Source organism: Lytechinus pictus, chromosome 8 (assembly GCF_037042905.1).
Source record: "Lytechinus pictus isolate F3 Inbred chromosome 8, Lp3.0, whole genome shotgun sequence".
Taxonomy (NCBI): Eukaryota; Metazoa; Echinodermata; class Echinoidea; order Temnopleuroida; family Toxopneustidae; genus Lytechinus; species Lytechinus pictus.
The window spans coordinates 10,841,814-10,860,920 of record NC_087252.1 but is presented as its reverse complement, the minus strand read 5'-3'; the positions used below and the strand labels follow the sequence as shown (position 1 = coordinate 10,860,920).

The 19,107-nt window shown below is 39.6% G+C and overlaps 1 protein-coding gene across 2 annotated transcripts in view; it reads left to right on the top strand.

Moving 5' to 3' along the window:
* LOC129267226 (uncharacterized) overlaps positions 1 to 19,107 on the top strand; it is a 171,341-nt gene that overhangs the window by 126,746 nt on the left and 25,488 nt on the right. For both annotated transcript variants that reach the window (XM_064103566.1, XM_064103565.1), the window contains 19 exons: positions 385 to 609; positions 1,050 to 1,181; positions 1,573 to 1,734; positions 1,968 to 2,090; positions 3,455 to 3,614; positions 3,954 to 4,129; positions 4,508 to 4,699; positions 5,086 to 5,307; positions 5,759 to 6,012; positions 6,386 to 6,603; positions 7,028 to 7,251; positions 7,713 to 7,859; positions 8,393 to 8,884; positions 13,657 to 13,765; positions 14,453 to 14,727; positions 15,337 to 15,492; positions 16,116 to 16,331; positions 16,814 to 16,928; positions 18,265 to 18,461. In XM_064103566.1, the coding sequence (XP_063959636.1) occupies positions 385 to 609; positions 1,050 to 1,181; positions 1,573 to 1,734; positions 1,968 to 2,090; positions 3,455 to 3,614; positions 3,954 to 4,129; positions 4,508 to 4,699; positions 5,086 to 5,307; positions 5,759 to 6,012; positions 6,386 to 6,603; positions 7,028 to 7,251; positions 7,713 to 7,859; positions 8,393 to 8,884; positions 13,657 to 13,765; positions 14,453 to 14,727; positions 15,337 to 15,492; positions 16,116 to 16,331; positions 16,814 to 16,928; positions 18,265 to 18,461 (3,795 nt within the window). The remainder of the gene's footprint in view (positions 1 to 384; positions 610 to 1,049; positions 1,182 to 1,572; positions 1,735 to 1,967; positions 2,091 to 3,454; positions 3,615 to 3,953; positions 4,130 to 4,507; positions 4,700 to 5,085; positions 5,308 to 5,758; positions 6,013 to 6,385; positions 6,604 to 7,027; positions 7,252 to 7,712; positions 7,860 to 8,392; positions 8,885 to 13,656; positions 13,766 to 14,452; positions 14,728 to 15,336; positions 15,493 to 16,115; positions 16,332 to 16,813; positions 16,929 to 18,264; positions 18,462 to 19,107) is intronic.

Here is a 19,107-nt window from a genome sequence, read left to right as displayed (position 1 = left end):
GATGTCCAGATGAAAATGATGCTGATGGCCACATGTATTGTGCAATAGTGATAAGGATTTCTGTAGTGTAAGTGGTTTGTGGTGGTGGTGATGATGGTGATAGTAGTGGTGACTATGATTGTAGTTGTGAAAGTTATTTCTATTATTGATGTCATGCCAGATTGTAATGGAATAGTGGGGGTGGTATTGATGATGATGATGATGATGATGATGATGACGGTGATGATGATGATGATGATGATGATGATGATGATTGTGATGATAATTGTGATGATGATGGTGATGGTGATGATGATGATGATTACAGTGTTCATACTTACAATGTTGATCATGATGACCATGATGCTTACAAAAATTCCATCACCATCCATTCTCGATTCACAGATGGAGTGACCGGTGACATCTGTCCAATCGGTCACTACTGTCCAGAAGGCACTGGCTATCCCCTACCATGTAACAATGCGACCTACATGAACGAAACAGGAGCGTCCGAGTGTTTGATCTGTCCCGAGGGCTACATGTGTGTGCGAGGAACCGAGCCTGACCCCTGCCCAGCAGGCTTCTTCTGCCCAACTGGTACTGGATACGATGTACAGCCCTGCCCGCAAGGTATATTGTTATATTTACAATGGTCCTTTACAGTGGAGTATACAGGTCAGGTTATGAGGAAAATAAAAAAGTAGTTGAGACACTTAATAATAACAATAATATAGGTATATTTACCCAGGGAAGCCACTTCAGTTCTGAAAACTGTTCTCCTAGTGGGCCCTGCTACATGTATTATTATTACCCTGGCTCTAGCTGGGCTGCCAAGGCACTCAAGCATTCAAGGCGCTCAAGCATTCATGAATGGCTAAGAGAATGATAAAAGAAAGGATACATCTTTCCAATACTTTGTTGTTATTTAAGTTATTATTAATTTACATATGAACAGTTTTATCTATTAATCTAAACATGAACAACTTTATTGCACCATTCTTTAACCTCTAGCTCTGCTTTTATTCACCTAAAATATAATGTTGTCCATGGTATGATTTTGCCATCTTTAGGAACCTTTGGAGATGGGCCTGGATTGGCTGCGGAGAACGAATGTACCGATTGTCCAGGTGGATACTTCTGCGAGAGCCCAGGCCAAGACTCCCCCGCAGACGAATGTGACCCAGGATTCTTCTGCACTATAGGTAAGGTCAAAGTTGGAAGGTCAAAAGTCATAATAATACAGTCATTCCTGTATTTCATTTTTTTGCCTGCATGGTCATTTCAAATGCATGTGTTTTAAAATAATAAATGTGGCCCGTGATTCTTCTGTAGAGTAGTAAAGTCAAAGGTTCAATTTTCAAAAGTTCAAAGGTATATACAATCATGTAATAATTAACCCATGCCAATATTCTTGTTCTATTGAATGTGACCCAGAATTCTTCTGTACTGTACATGTAGGTAAGGTCACCAGTTCAAAGCTATAATACAATTATGTATGTTTCACTTTTTCAGGTATTTATCATATATGTCTAGGTAGTGAACAAAAGTCAATAGATTCATTCAAAATATAAAAGTTACTTTCTTATGTTCTAGGTGTGAACGTGAGAGCACCAAATGGAAATAACAATACAGGATTCGGAGGTCGTTGCTACGCAGGTCACGAATGCCCAACGGGAACGGCTACACCCATTCCATGTCTGGCTGGTTTCTACAGCGGCTATACTCAGAGAGCTAGCTGTGATGTTTGCCCAGCAGGTAAAAGATGATGATGATGATGATGATGATGGCGGTGGTGGTAGTGTTTTTGATGATGATGATGATGATGATGAGGATGATGGCAATTCTTATGATGGATATGGTTATGATGATGATGATGATGATTTGCAAGTAACTTTGGTGCACATATTATGCTTCTTCTTGCTTATTGACATGTAAAGCTGCTCAAGTTAAATATTTTTAACTTATAATTTCTTTGGTATTTTCATCAGGTTCTTACTGTGAGAATACCACTGTTGTACCTCAGGAATGTCCAGTCGGTCACTACTGTCCAGATGGAACTGAATATAGTGACCAATACCCCTGCCCCACTGGACGCTACAACAACGTGACAGGTACTGTGAAATTGCATGTAGATCTTTTTCCTATCCCATGTTTCCAAGGAGTGTTGATCAATTGTAAGATGAACCTAATAGAATAATTCAAGTTTCTACAAACCTCAAATTTTTGTAAATTTGGGGGGAGTGCCGGACTGTATTGCCATTGCAGGTGAGGAGTTACTTACCTCATCGCCCAGTTTGTTTCAATGCTATCATATTAACCCTAAAAAGACTGGGGGGGGGCTGATTCAGCCCCCCCCTCTACATTTTTCGCGATAAATCTGTAACGCGAAAAGCTGGCGCTGCGCCGTTCCATGACTTTTATCTTTCAAGTCTTGCGCAACTTTTGAGACCAAATTTGCGACGCCCGGGTACGTGGTTTCGAAATTACGCAACATTTTGTAAGTGCATGTCGACCCGAAATTGCTCAAAAACGTGAATTTGTGTTCAAATCCAATGCAACTTGTGTTTTTAGCCAAAATTCATAAATGTATCATTATTTTCAATTTTACTAATCAAACTCAATTAATTTCATCTTGTTTATGGTCAAAATAAAGTAGCAGACGATTTCCATTGAAAAAACACTAAAAAACAAAAAGTCGAAAAACATAGAAATACATAAGAAATTTGAAAAACAATAAAATACATAAGAAAAGAATTGTGATATTGAATTTTTTTTAAAGTACATTTAATCAGAATCCTTCAAAGAGTCTGTGAATAAAAAATTAGCAGTTTAGAGGCCTTATTTAGTTAATTAGAGCCATGCAATCTTTGATTTTACGCATAAATTAGCATAATTAATGATTTATGAGATTTTTCGGAGAATTTGATCCTACAGTCTTAGAGATTATGCCATGGGTAATGCACGTGCCAATTTTCGTCGCGATCACGCGGTCGACGGCCGAGATCATAGGGGGGGGCTGAATCAGCCCCCCCCCCCAGTCTTCTTAGGCATCGAAGTAGCCCAGTCTATTTAGGGTTAAGCCTGTACCCTTTAAAGACTGCGGCCCACATTCTGAACTCTAGTTAAATTCAAACTCTGGTCTAAAGTTGTGGTTTAACTATGGATAGCCAATTGTGACAGGTATCTCTAGCAGGACAAGTTCAATTTGTCAGCTCATTTGACACTTAAGTCATTCGCGACTGACTGGGAATAATTACTGAAGTAGTCTCCCTCCATCATTAAAACATGAGGAAAGAGCTAAGTAAAGATAGGAAACATATAATGTAAATTCAAGTTGGAGCATTTGGCTTTCCATAATTTGAGCACAGAATTGGACTTTGGCCTAAGTTAAAGTGGACTTCAGATTATGGGCCCTTTTGCTATTCTCATGAAATATGGGTTGATCATTCATTCACTTTGTATCCTTTACCCACAGGTCAAATGAACTTGACGGACTGCATGTACTGCCCACCGGGCATGTACTGCGAGGGGACCGGTTTGGACTACCCCAGCGGATGGTGCGACGAAGGGTTCTATTGCACAGGAGGCTCCTACGCCAAGAGGCCATTCGATGTTGGTGTTCTGGTCAACAGTAGGTGAGTGTGGTGGTGATGAGTGATGGAATATATTTTTTTCCTTTTAGTAGGTCCTAAGTCCTGTTATTTAATTATAAGGCCCAAAATAATTGCCCTTTTGCCTTAGGACTTGGTGCCCTATGGAAATCCAGTGCATGTGTCCCATTGAAAATTATATTTTACTATTGATGCCCTTTTTAATGACCTTGGCTGCCCCTAAGTGAGCACCACCTTCCCTTTCCTTTAAGTTCTCTATTAAAATATGACCTTGTCCCTTCAAATTTTTGATTGATTCTTAAGCCCTGAAAGTGTACTGCTATCACAGCTGTGTCCTTTTCTTTTTTATTTTGTCATTTGTAGCTACCAGTATCCAGACGACACCTGCCACCCGCAGTTTGACTGCGTGTGTCCAGATTACATCAACAGCACAGGAGGGCTATGTGGGCCGGGGTACTACTGCCCTCGCGGGTCACCGAGACCTCTCAACTGTCCCGCTGGCATGTACTGCGAGACTCCAGGGCTGGCTGAGCCGACTGGTGAGTATTCAATCATCTGCTTCAAAGCAGATACAAACCACCAGCCTTAACCGGTTACTGAACCTCAAGTTCTAAGAACTTCTCAAATCTGGCCAGGTTCGCCACCCATAATGCAACATTCTGTGCAGTGTAGTCTCGAAACATAAGCCCAATTGTTAATGATAATCAAAAATCCACTACTAGATCCCGAAACCACTGTTCTACCGACTAAGCTCCCAAGAAATTTGTTATATTTTAGTGGGGTTTTTTTGTTCTTACAAACTATTTTTACTATTTTTTTTTACTGATTTCTTATTGTATTGTATTGTATTTCTTTTGTATTGTTATTGTCATATTACGGAATGAATGATAATAACCAACTTCGAAATCCCTGTACAGGTAACTGTTCTGCTGGTTTCTACTGCAACCATACAAGCTTCGAGCCTGACCAGTACCCCTGTCCAAGGGGCTACTACTGCCCAGTGGGGACGGGCGTCCCATTCGGTTGCCCGGCTGGTACGTACAGTAATACCGAGGGCAACTTGGAGCTGGCTGACTGCCTCAACTGTACGGCTGGACAGTATTGTGAAGGTACGATTTTTATGAGCTTTATAATTTGATTTGATATACTCATATAGATCTTACATGTATGCATTAACGTCATTGCACCACCATCGTAGAAGCTGAAGCCATTGCATTGCATGCGTTGTTGATCTGCACCTGGCCCATCTCTGACAACTCAGCCTACGCCCATCACTATATCCTCTTATGGAGGGTGTTTTGAGATCATAAGTTCATATGTATAAGGTCTGTAAGGGCACAGCTTACATGATTGTATCATGAAATGAACAAATTCCCTATAATGTGTTACATGTACATGTATGTCTTACCACCTTTGTAATGCTGTATAAAGGATACCACATGTAATTTTTTTTTTTTTTAAATCAAAATGAATATTTGACCTCTCCACACCATAGGTGAAGGCAACGCTCTTCCCGATGCCGACTGTGACCCCGGTTACTACTGCCCCGGTGGTCAAACCTCCTCCAACCCCGTCGGTCTGGAGTGTCCGGCCGGTCACTACTGTCCAGGGGGATCACACGACCCTATCCTCTGCGAGAACGGAACCTACCAGGCCAATACAAGGGAGCCCTCGTGTGACCAGTGTCCCGGTGGATACTACTGCGACCCAACAGAATGTAAGGAACATATGTTATTTCTTTCTTGCATTGTTTTAGTTTTTGTTATCACCATTGTCTTTTCTGTCTCTCTGTCTGTTTGAAATGATGCATGCATATCTGTATAACCTTAGGTGTGAACAAAAATTGTTTGCCAAAAAAAGAGGAAAAACATCAAGGTTGTTCAGCACATAAGTTTTCAAATTTGAATACAAAAGAACAGTAAACACTCTTCATTAGGTTCAGTCGGTAACAACAAGCAAAACTTGGTTTGTTTTGCTTTTAGAGGCATATAATATATTAAGTGCAATTTATTCACTCAGTATGAATATCAACCTGTGTACTATTTTATTATCCTTTATCATTAGGCTTTGTGCAAACAATTTCAAACTCTCAACAATTTTATCGATGATTGTCATAATTTTGTAAATTTCAAAATTTTCAAAGCTTTATTTATTTTTTTAATCAACAGCTGGTCCTGTCATCACCCCTGAGACCTGCCCAAGGGGGTACTTCTGCCCACCTGGCACTGGATTATCCACCACTAATCCCTGCCCAGCGGGTACGTTTGGAGACAGCGATGGTTACGATGAGCTTGATGACTGCGTACAGTGCACGGCTGGGTCATACTGCGAGGAGCCGGCGTTGTCGGCACCAACCGGCGAGTGCTATGCAGGGTATTATTGCACTGGCGGAGCATTCAGCCCAACACCTTATGATGATATGGTATGTTGTAATTAAGATTTTCATTCATTAAATACTAATCCAATGCTATTTGCCTTATTGTTAATGGTTTAGGGAAGAATTAAGGGTTGTCCATAAACGGAAAGTGTGTCAATGTTAATGTAAAACTTGGAAAACAATTATGTTTAGAAGATGACATTGATTTTGACATGATGTGTTTGGAAGAAGTCATGAACTAGTTGGTTCTGTATTTAAGTTTGTACATTTTTTCAAACAAATGTCATCTTTTGAATTCCCTTCAGGTTGATCCCAACAACAGTTCTTTCACTGGCATTGATGTCTGTCCCAAGGGTTACTACTAAATATAATCTTGTCATTATTTTTCAAGCATATTTCATTTTTTTAATCCCTTCAGGTCGATCCTGACAACAGTTCTTTCACTGGCAATGATGTCTGCCCGAAGGGTTACTACTGTACCAATGGAACGGACTATCCGGAGCCTTGTCCTCCAGGGACATTCTCTGTCAACACCAGGGTCACCGAGGAAGCAGACTGCGATCCATGTCCTCTTGGAAAGTACTGTAATCTTCAAGCGTTTATCAGGGTCAACGACGCACCGGACTGTGACGATGGGTAAGACTTGACTTTAAATTTATTTTTAGTATTTTTGGATGTTGTGTGGCTCTCTAAAAGTGGTTTAGGTACCTTGTCAAGCATCAGATCCGCGTATGTTGCTCAGGGATCCCGCAAGCAATGCGGATGCAGAAAAGATGCAAAGTGCCATTACATGTAGAGCGGAACCTTCTAAAACATGCGGCACAGACTTTTAACTAGGTACCTTATAAAGGTTTTCTTTGGAAATTCTAAAGCTGAAAGACAGTAAGAACATGATGATATAATGATAGTGTATCACGGTCAACAAGTCACCAGATTGTGTTGATGCTTAGGTGTTGATATCATTCAATTCATAAAGTATACATCTTGAATGTGTGGTATATTTTGGAGTTAAGAATCCATCACACATATGAAACCATTTAATGTTTTGCCTTTCTTTCAGCTACGTCTGTACAGGCGGAAGTACCACTGGTTCTCCGGCCAGCGGTAGCGGCATGGGCTACCCCTGCCCGGCCGGTCATTACTGTCCATCAGGTGTGACCAGTGAGCTAGGTTGCCCCATCGGAACATACCAACCCAATGAGGGCCAGGCTAATTGTACAGTTTGCCCTGACGGCTTGATGTGTCTCTACACCAATATGACCATGCCGGAGCCTTGTAAATCAGGTATGTGTAGTAATCACTATGTTACTTGTTGTTAATTGGCAACAATTTGAGTGTTTGGTTATTAGATATTTGATTAATTAGATATTAAAGATGACTGTGCCGGGAGCCTTGTAAATCAGGTATTATAGAAATAACAATCACTATCAGGATAGTATAATATTCCGTGCACAACTTGTATGTTTGATCACTATATTACATATCTCTGGGTCGAGTGCAGCTCGATGTGGATTGATTTCTTGCTGAAAGAAAATTATGCCATGGCTGGGATTTGAACACACAACCCTTTGGTCCAAAGTCTGGAGACTTATCAACTGGGCCAAAAAGGCTTAAGCAATCATGTGAATTGACAATTCTTATTAGTGGGAATCAAACTCAGGTCACCAGATTGCAAGATCTCTGCTAGACCAACCAAGCTATCAGGCCAACTCCTTACTTATTTTTTTACTTATTACTCTTTTCAGGCCACTACTGCGTATTCGGTGAGGAGCTACCAATCCCGTGCCCACCTGGACGATTTAATAACATCACAGGAATCACTTCGGAGGAAGAATGTCCGTACTGTGTGTCTGGCCAATACTGTGCAGGCTATGGCAACGTCTGGCCAACAGGTACATTTCTAGCATTTATATATTTTGGGAACCTGATCAGGAAGTTTGGAAATGTGTTTTGATTGTTATGAAGGCATTTTATAAATGAAATCTATCCTTTGGCAATACATGGAGGTAACAATTCAGAGAAAAGTAATCCAGTTTGATATATATTTCTGTAAATTTTTTGCTGTCGTGTCACAATTGATTCCAAAACAAAGAGTGGCATTTGTATAATGATAGTAATAATCATGATCACAGGATTACTATTGGGCCTCAGTATCCGCCAAATACTGATTCTATTCTGTTAAGAATATACCTTGTGCATATACAGTAGTCATAAACTTTACTATAGACCCCTCAGTAATAAAGCCTTGATATACAATGTATGTATGATATCAAAGCTGAGTGGGACATTTCCTCTGTCTTTTTACTGATATGTTCTTTGTAAGTGTAAATATGTATCATATTTTGATTTCAATTAACAGAAAATGAATACAATACCATACTTTGTGTTTTAGTCATAATTTCATTTATCCTTCTTACATTTTCAGGACCATGTACAGCAGGCTACTACTGCCAGGGTGGAGCCGTCGACCAGGTTCCAACGGCCACAGCAGAGTTCTCCGAAAATGGTCTCTGTCCCGTGGGTCACTACTGCGACGAGGGCACACCCGCACCTGAGCAGTGCCCAGCGGGAACCATCCGCTACACAGAGGGCGCTGCGGCCGTCGACGACTGCCTCCCCTGCCCGGGAGGCTACTACTGCGACACGCCAGGCAAGACCAATGCAACGGGTGAATGCACGGCCGGATTCTACTGCCCGGCCAACGAGACCATCACTGCACCGACCCCTCAGGAGTTCATATGTCCAGTGGGTCACTATTGTCCAGAGGGTAGCCCAGCTCCGGTGCCGTGTGGGGTCGGTAACTACCAGCCTGAACCCGGAAGGGATTCTTGCATCGCATGCCAAGCTGGGTACTACTGCCAGAGCTCTTTGTTTCCAGACCCAAAGCCTTGCCCGGCATATCACTACTGCCCTGCTGGTATGTATCATATGTGCACATATCCATCTTCAATTATGATTTTCTTTAATCAGAATACTGACTTTAAATTTTTTTTCACAATGACTTTATTTTCTTTCTCTCTTTTCCCGTATTTTCTATTTTATGAACTAGATACAAATTTTTTGTTAACTCTCATGTATTCACAATAATACACCGCACAATACGTAGAGCTTGCAAACCAGTTAATTTCCTAAGCTGTATCATAGTCTATTAAACAAAGCTTCTCCCAAACAGACTTATGAAATCATGTATAAAATCTTTATTTTTTAATCCTTTTCTTTATCCGACCATCATGAATAACATATCTAGATTAGTGTTTTGATGTTTATATGTTGTAGACCCTATATCAATGTTTTTAATTGTATTCTGTTGTAGTGTATCACCCATTATTGATGTAAATTGTACACAATTCAGCCCTCATACGGCCATGTGCAGTTTTTTTTTTTTTTTTTAACCACAATATTTTAAGAGACTTTCAATTACAGTATCCAAATTTCTCCATTTGCAGTATGCATTTTTCATTTTCATATGTGATTTTTGTCCATGCTTCTGGTCTGAAGACGCATTTAGTCTTTGAGCCATCGGTCAGGCATTAGATTTCAATGTTTTTGTGGCAGTAGGGCTCATTTCTATATTCTTGCACCAGTCTTCTTTGTATGCAAGTAAGGACATCAGTTTAATTACCATCATGATCAATCCATGTTCGTCTTTCATCACATACAGGATTTCAAATTAGATTTGGTTTGTATAGGATTTTTTTAGCTGAATATACAGGCGGTTATAGGTTTCTATAAGCCTGCTTCCTTTATTTTTTATGCTCATGCCTGTCTTATCAATGTATTGTTTTGGAGATGGTTTTCTAATGTAATATTTGGGACTTACATTTGTAATGTCCAGTTTGAAGTGATTTGTCTCCAGCAATGACAATCGTCATCTGAAGTATATCTTTCAAAATGATTTTTTTTCTTTCATTCTTTTTCTTATTTATTACAATCAATATCTTCGATTTGATTTCTTGTAACCTTCCAAGCCATATCTATGTACTTGTTTGTTTTGATGCAAAAATTCATTCTTTTAGGTTTTCGTCAGAGGTAACCGTACTTTTCTACAAAGAGCAAAGAAACTTTATCTTCCTAAATTTCCCTTGATTAACTTATTATTTCTGCAATGAGAGATTCGCAGGGATGAATGTTTGTCATGAATCTTGCATTTCTATCACTTATATGCACTTTTCACCAGTTGACTACAGAATTTTGCAATTCCTACAGCCGTTTTGTTGGTAATAGCCCAAGTCGCAACCAGCCATTTTCATTCTTCTGTCTCTGATTTTAACCAGATATTTTGGCTAATGGTTATATAAACCTGCATTGTTAATGATTTGCATCTACATGTACATCTATGTTTTCTCAACTATTCTTACAATGTAGCTGTTAGATGTAACACCAATACAATTTCCATTCCATTTTGGGGTGATTTTCCAAGCAGTTGCCACCCAGTTTTATCCTTCTCTGTGAGATCTTACTGCATATTTTGGCTGATGAATATCTAGCTGTGCACTGTTTACCGGTATGTGGTGTTCTGCATATAACTCTACGGTCTTTGCTATCCTGAGCTATCAGTTGTAAAACCGATTCAATTTTGCATTACGGGGTTGAATTTCCAAGCAGTTGCCAGCCAAGCAGATCTGTCTTACCAGATATTTTGGTTGAAGGATATCTAGTCAGGTGTGCATTGTTTATGTGGTGTTCTGCATCTACATGTACCTTTAGTTTTAACACCGATCCACTTTCCTTTACATTTTTGTTTATGATTGTCCTAGCAGTGTTTCCAGCCAGTTGTATTCCTCGCAATGAAGTCTTACCAGATAATTTGGCCAATCGTTATAAATTCCTGCATTGTTTGTGTAGTGTTCTGCATCTAACTTTATATTCTTTACTATCCTGAGCTGTCAGTTGTAAAACTGATACAATTTCCTTTCCATTTTGGGGTGATTGACCAAGCAGTTACAGCCAGTTTTATTCTTCTCTGTGATCTTTCCAGATATTTGATTGATGATTTTGTAGCTGTGTATTGTATATGTGGTGTTCTGTATGTACATTTACATTCTTGGCTATCCTGAACTGAATTTCCTTTCCATTTGGGGGTTGATTGTCCAAGCAGTGTTGTCCAGCCAGTTTTATTCTTCTCTGTCAGACCTTATCAGACTCGGGGTCCGTTGCAGAAAGAGTTGCATTCAAACGCAAGTCAAAAAATCAATCGCACGTCCCAAATGTGCACTGTTGATTGGTTGAAAATCAAGTTGCATATGATTTTTAGAGTTGCGATTGATTGCAACTCTTTCTGCAACGGGCCCCTTATCTCTGTCAGACCTTATTTCAACTGATGGTTATCTAGTTCTGCATTATGAGGTGTTCTGCATCTACCTACCTTTACATTCTTGGCTATCTCTTGAACTATCAGGTTTAACAATGTTCCAATGTCCTATCCATCTTGTATGTGATTGTCCAGTTTGCCTCAGGGATGCCACTTTTCCGTATTTATACGGAATTCCGGCTTTTTTCCTGCTATCTGTCTTATTTCCGTATTTCCGACTTTTCCTGTTTTCTGTGTATTAAAAAAAACGGAAAGTCCTCCTTTTTTCCCCCCTATGTCTTCCCATTGCGATGCATGTCGATCGACCGAGTGAGAGATATTTCCCCGAGATATAAATTATAAACGCGCGCACTGCCTACTACGTTCATTGAGTTATGCTTTTATCAAGGCTTTCTGATTAGAATTATTGATATCCTGGCCAATCAATGCGAGCGACAAGTTCCAAACGCACGCACATAGACAAGCGCAAAGTAGCGGCACGAATCGCGGTATAATAGCGACTGGTAAATACGTCTGTACAGATGATGACGTCATCCAAGATGGCAACTTACGATGACCAACGAAGGAATCGAGGATGACTAAGTTTTGATCATCATTTGAAAGGAATTAGCGGTAACTGCGGTCTAAGGTACGATGTTTCTGAATTTTATATATTTTCTCGTAAGTTTGGATGTAATTATTTTTTTATAATGTGACATTTTATGTACCAAAAACGATCCGAAAATCGGGTTTCCGCCGAATGTTAGATCTAACGTTACTGCCGCATGCTGATACGGAACCCAGGGAGCTCCGGCCCGGAAAGCGGGCCGGAGCTCCTTGGGTTACGTATCAGCTAGCCCCGGCCCGCAAAGCGGGCCGGAGCTCCCTGGGTTAGCTGATACGTTGTCTTTATGTACGGGCCAACAACTCTTCAGTCTATGTATTGGTGAGTGGAGCCAACGCGGTTCAGCTGAACAACCAAAATACAGTGACTGAAGCTTTTGGTCTAGCGTTCTATGAGAAACACACAACTAACTACCGTCAGTTTTCAAACCTAATTGACTTCAAAGTCATCGATCACAACAAGGTAAGAAACCACTTGGTCCTCCCCCCTCCCCTAAATTTGAGGTGGGGGCGGACCCCCCCCCCCTCCTATTTTTTTTTTTTTTTTTTTTTTTTTTTTTTTTTTTTTTTTTTTTTTTGCTTGTCCAATTTTTTACCTGTGACATGTGTCCATCCCAAAATTAAAGGTGGACCCCCCCTTAAAAAAAAAATTCTTGGACACTATCCCGGCCCGCGATAAGTTTCAGTATTTTTGGAGGACACCTAGTGGCATCCCTGTTGCCTATTTCGTTCATGTTTTTGGCCATCCTGGGCTATCAGATTTACATGTACATGTATCTTTCCTTGATGCTTTGTTTGATGTAACAACTATCAAATCCTTTCTACTTTTAATTCTCAGTGATTATTTCAGTTCATACCCTTGGATAGGTATTGTTTGAATAACAGATTGACTATATTTTCTCTTTACTTACTTTAACTTCTTCTAAGGTGATTCCTATCATAGCATGTCCAGCAACTGGATGAGGGCTTGTGGTTTGTTGTCTCAAGCCGTGGATACGACTTTTGATTTGTACTCTTTCAAGTGTATTACAGATGCTTACATGTATCGTGCAAGTAGAAAAAAACCCACTCCTGGTAGTGGTACAGAACGCTTTAATCAGTAGGGGATGATCAAATAAAATAATGTTTCAACGTTTACGAAACTTACAATATTTTAAAGAAGCTTTCACACATCCATGTGGACTTTCTCAAGTCAAGTGATCTTAGTGTGCTGTGATAAAAGTGTGTACATGTATCAATTATTGTATGTATGTGCTAAATATCCAGCATAATGAATGCAATGAAACCTGGGGTCTGTTTCATAAAGCTGTTCGTAAGATAAGAGCGACTTTAAGAACGACTGGTGAACCTTTCTTACGCGCTAAACAATGACCAATGTATATACCATTTACCACAAGAAAGGATCACCAGTCGTTCTTAAAGTCGCTCTTAACTTACGAACAGCTTTATGAAACACCCTCCTGGGGTCTGTTTCATAGTTTGTAAGTTAAGAGTGGCTTAAAGAATGACTGGTGATCCTTTCTTGTGGTAAATGATATTCACAATTAAATGCATATTGGTGATTATTTACTGTGGAATAAATGTTCACCAGTCATTCTTAAAGTCGCTCTAGACTTACGAACAGCTTTATGAAACATCCAGTTGGATAAACCTTAGCTTCAAATGAAGGATCCAAAGCAGCCTTTGTGAATTCAGGCCAATGATAGTAATAAATGATGATAGTAGTGTTGTTTCTCTTTCCAGTGAGTAATTTATATATTTTTTTTGTTCTTCAGCTACCCAGACCCCTATCCCATGTCCCGATGGAACCTTCACCTATCCCAACGACACCGGCTTGAAATCAGAGTATGAATGCTTGCCTTGCCTCGCGGGACAATACTGCCGGTAAGTTTAACCCATCAACTTCTTAATTCTGCTATTCCCATAGGTTTTGTTGTATAGAGACCACCCGGTTTGACTAGGTAATGGGTTAAGTTTTGCTTCTCTGTTGGTAGCAGTTTTGACGTGTGATTATTAGCTTAGTGGCTATGATGGACAGCATTAGTGCCCTACTTAAACAACAAAAGCAAGAAACAAAAATGTAATATACTGTAAAAGATTTTTTTTTATGTGTCTGTCATTTCCTTAGATTCCAAGGCACCAACAGATTTGTAAGAATTTCAAGGGAAAGTGACACTAAGTAGGATTTTTTTCCCCTAGCAATAAGATTTTTAAAACTTGTAAGAATGATGAATTTTGGTATGTGATTCAAAATTTTGACGAAAAATATGATTTTAGGCCTGATAATAATGTAGGATGAAAAAGAAATTAGGGATAGGATTTTTCACTGTTAAGGTTGGTAGCAATCATATCTCATGGCAGGATCAATGTTCCGTTATGAAATTTGGCCCACAAGAAATCAATTTGTAAAACGAACACGTTGAAACTTCATTTTTGTTAGTATTTCACTTGGTTCCTATTGTCAATCTAGAGCAGAATAGATCGTTTGGCTGACAGAGTCCCAAATTAAAGTGTTGTCTTGTATTACCGTGAGTATTTACCATTGACCTTTGACCTTGTGTCTATTTCCAGAGGAGGTCAGCTCCAGGGCAACTGCTCTCAGGGTTACCTCTGCCTAAGCTCCAGCTCGGAGTACACGCCCAACGGAACCTTCCCCGTCTACGACGTGGACAAGACCCAGTGCGAGGCGAACACCACCTGCGCAGGTCCATGCCCCCTGAGTCACTACTGCCCCGAGGGCACGACGGACGCAATCCCCTGCTCGAACTACACCTACAGGGCGGAGTACTTTGGCAGTGTGGAGGAAGACTGCTATCCCTGTCCTCCAGGAAGCTACTGTCTTGAAGGTGAGAGGATTGGTGTAGAGAAACTATAACATTCTTCTTTCCTTGCTGTGCTGGAGAAAGGGATAAAGACAGAGAATGCTTCTTTATTGAATACAAGTGGTTTCCCATTATTAGAAACTATGGATTTACTGCAAGGGTAAACAACCGGTGAAAATAAAAGATTCCAAACAAGTGAACATTTATGGCAAAGTTCTCTCATTAAGGCTGTTCTGAATTGGGGGCAATTTTACAAATTACTTGTGACCCTCTCATGTTGAAAATTGTACAGTATACACTAGATTAACACAGGTGTTGATTTAGTTCTCAGAAAGGAATACCAGTTGTTTGTCTGTTGCTCAAAACCTACTACCAGCTTTATGAGTATACTAGTAATGACAGCTCTGATACGCTAACAGTAGGCTCAGTCACATCTTTCGGATTGTAACGTACAACGTTGTTCCAAGATGTAATGAATGCATTGTTGTGGAATCAGGTAACGCTGCGATATTATTGGTTGTAACAGGGCCTCTATTTGTGCATTATTAGCACTAACATTTCTGTACAGCTGGTGGTTTCATACCTTAATAAATTTATAAACTAAAAAAATATATTTCCTGACCTTTCTCATAGGTGACCCCACCCTCTACCCCTGCCCGTTGGGTCAATACTGTCTGGAAGGTGTGGCTCCTATGGTCTGCCCTCTCTATCACTATCGAGACGTTGAGGGTGCCGCAAGCATGCAGGACTGCTTCAACTGCGATCCTGGGTACTACTGCAATGAAACAGGTGAAAACCCATTTTTTTAATTGCTTTTGAAAAAATTCTTTCTGCACTACATGTAGGTTCCTGGTACCTTGCAATAAATAAAAGGGTTCAATATATTCTACAAATTTTTACGCAATAAGAGTTTATTTCTGAAGGTTGCCATGGTGAAGAAGAAGAGTGTAGAGGTTTCACGATACACCAGACTTGACATTTTGACAAGAGTGTTCTTGTCATCTTCAGAAGAGTTAAGAATTGCAGGGGTGTGAGAGTTCAGATTATCTGATTTCAGATTTTTTTGTTTTGATTTTCAGCTTAATTTCAGCTTTTTTTTGGCCTTCCTCTGTACAAAAAGTATGGGAGCTCTTTCTATTTCAGACTTTTTCAACACTCTTCAGCTTTTTTCAGATCTTTTTATTTGTGACCACTCACACCCCTGGAATTGGTAAGTTGTTAATTTGTGTAGGTTTTCTGATCTCTGTGAATTTCTGTGCTTGTAATAAATTTATTTTTACTCTTCATTGCATCATTATGTGCAATCAAAGTGTAGAAATCAAATTTATAGTCAATCGCTAACCTTTGTGCTATGTATGGGTCCCAGAAGTAATAATTCCATTAACCAATTATGACTGATACTTTATATTCAGGAATGACAAACCACACATACTACCCGTGTCCCGTCGGCCACTACTGTGTGGAAGCGACAACTGAACCAGAGCCTTGCACCGGAGGACGAATGAGCACTACAGAGGGACGCATCAGCAACGAAGACTGCCCTCTATGTACGCCGGGATACTATTGTCCTAATGACACAATCAACGTCCATGGTATACCTTGTCGACCAACGTATGAGTGTCCAGAAGGTGAGTCTAAAGTTAAGGAAGTATGTCATAAGGAGCTTCTCATTCCTTGAAACATAAATGTGTATGTATGGGACTGTGATGAGTGATTCCTCTAAAACAGGAATGTCTATGTATGGGACAGTGAAGAAATATGCCCGTATAACATGAATATGTATGTATGGGACTGTTATTAAGGAATGATTTCTATGCAAGAGTCCCGTCGTAGGGCACAAACACATGAAATGATAATCGTATCAATTGTATACGAGTTTGAAACTTTGAATACTCTCATAGTATGACAGAATGCTATTTCAATAGGTGTAAGATACAGACTAGTACCATTTCTTTCCCCTTTAATTTATCAATGTTGTGAGTTATTTCATCTTAACATTAAAGATAAATTCTAGGGCAATTTACTTTGTAGAAAAAACTTTTGCTTTAATATTATTGAGTTGAGATGAAATGAACTTGAATCCTATTTTCAATTTGCGTTTGCCACATAGGAGCATCACTAGAAGTCACATGTCGAGGAGGTCATTACTGTGAAGGAGTAACAGGGGAACCCCCTGTGTGTCCGGGAGGATACTACTGTCCTATTGGATCATTCGCACCGACCATGTAAGCACCTTGTACTGTAACTCAACAACTTATTATCTATCCCTCTAAATAGAGTATGATTGAATTGAATTGAATTAAATGTATTACCAAATCTCTCTGTCAGGTACAATTCCATGAAATAATACATCACATATGAACACAAAAATTTGTTAATTTGAGCTTAAGAGTAAGATGGTAATTGAGGTTAGCCTAAGTAATGTCATATTCATAGTTAAGACAATAATTTCAGCTAAATCACAATAATGTTCATCAAATTAAGTATTAATTCTACTTATTACCGATACAGATAACTGCGGTCATTTTTAGTGAACATATGTACACTGTGTACAGAAAATACATCTTAATTATTTAACAAAATGTTTATGCAGAAATCATTTGTTTTTAGGCAGTATAAAATTCATTATATTCTTCCAGCATTTAGTTTCAACGATTTGCTAAATATCTTGCTATATGGGGTGTTTCTGTTTACATCACAGTTAGTGTATCTCAGAAAGGCTGTAAAGGCCAATCCTAGATTTACATTTTCTCAAACAGGTGGGACAGATGAAATTTTCTGTCAAGTTATTAGTGTTCATCTGTTAACTTTTCTAGCAGTGCGCATACATGTACCATCACATTTCTTTCATCTCATTTCAAACCTTTTCACACCATAACGTACAGCTTATCTCCATTGTTTTCTAGCCTTAGCACAGTTTTAGGAGAGCTCTAAAACTTATACCCTTATTACAGTTACAATCATTGGTTCTGGAAATATCGATTCTGTCGGCCCAAGGTTCGCTTGTAGACCATCTTTGTATGGAGTGGGCCTGTTGCAAAATCATTTTCACTTTACTCTACCCAGCGCATCCTCCTCCCTCATCCTAACCCTACATGTAGCTGGGGTAATATAGGTGGATATGAGTGCAAAATAAATATCCCAGGTTAACCATTAATAGCCCTTTTGGTAAAGATCTCAAAATGAGTTCGAACAGAATCCGATAAAATGACCACCCAAGTATTTGCATATATCAATGAAATATGTGCCAAATGGCTCTGGAAAAAAAAGTCTATTTGCTGAGAAATGAGCAAAATAAGCACAGAATTCCACAAAATGTTGGGTATTTTTATAAAAATATTAATACACTGTCCCACATATGTCTCTTTGTGATGGTGATCATCAGAATTATCGGTTTTCAGCTAAGATTTTGTGATTTCACAAAGATAAGTTTATTTAAAAACACCATAACTAGATCTACATGTATGATAGTATGGCAGCATTTAATCTTGATTTTAAAGTCTTTCTCATGTAATAATTTTTAGCTGCAACTGCTTTATTTTACCTTAATATCAATTTCAGGTGTTTCTACCCCAAGTACTGTCCGGAAGGCACAGAAGTACCCCTAGCCTGTCCTCTGGGATACAAGGCAGTCAATCATAATGCACTACGTAGCGACGCAGCGGGATCCTGTCGTATCTGCCCAGCGGGTACCTATGGTAACCACACAGAGAGGTTCTACTGCGCCGACTGCCCGCAGGGATACTACTGCCCAGAAGGTAAAGGGAATTAGTTTTGTTATATAGTTGAAATATCCTAAATATAGACCATCTCCTTTTCTCTGCCATGCAAGTTAGTATTCTAGTCATTGCATATTACATTTTTAAAGATATTTTATATCAGTATTTTATTTTCTTGTTCACTTCGTACTGCTCTCCTTTCTTCTTCTTCTTCTTCTTCTTCTCCTTCTTTCTCTTCCTCTTCTTCTTCTCCTTCTCCTTCTTCTTCTCTTTCTCCTTCTTTCTCTTCTTCTCCTTCTCCTTGTCCTCCTCCTTCTCCTTCTTTCTCTTCCTCTTCTTCTTCTCCTTCTCCTTCTCCTTCTTCTTCTCTTTCTCCTTCTTTCTCTTCTTCTCCTTCTCCTTGTCTTTCCCCTTCTTTCTCTTCCTCTTCTTCTTCTCCTTCTTCTCCTTCTCCTTCTCCTCCTTCTCCTCCTTCTTCTCCTTCTCCTCCTTCTCCTTCTCCTTCTTCCTCTTCCTCCTCCCCCTCCTCCTCCCCCTCCTCCTCCCCCTCATATTACTCTTCTCCTTCCTTCTCCTCCTCTTCCTTCTTGCTCTCCCCTCCTGCTATCCCTCTTCTTATTATCTTCTTCCTTTCTTCTCTCTACTTCCTATTCTTGTGTAAAGAATCATTACCATGAAACGTTTT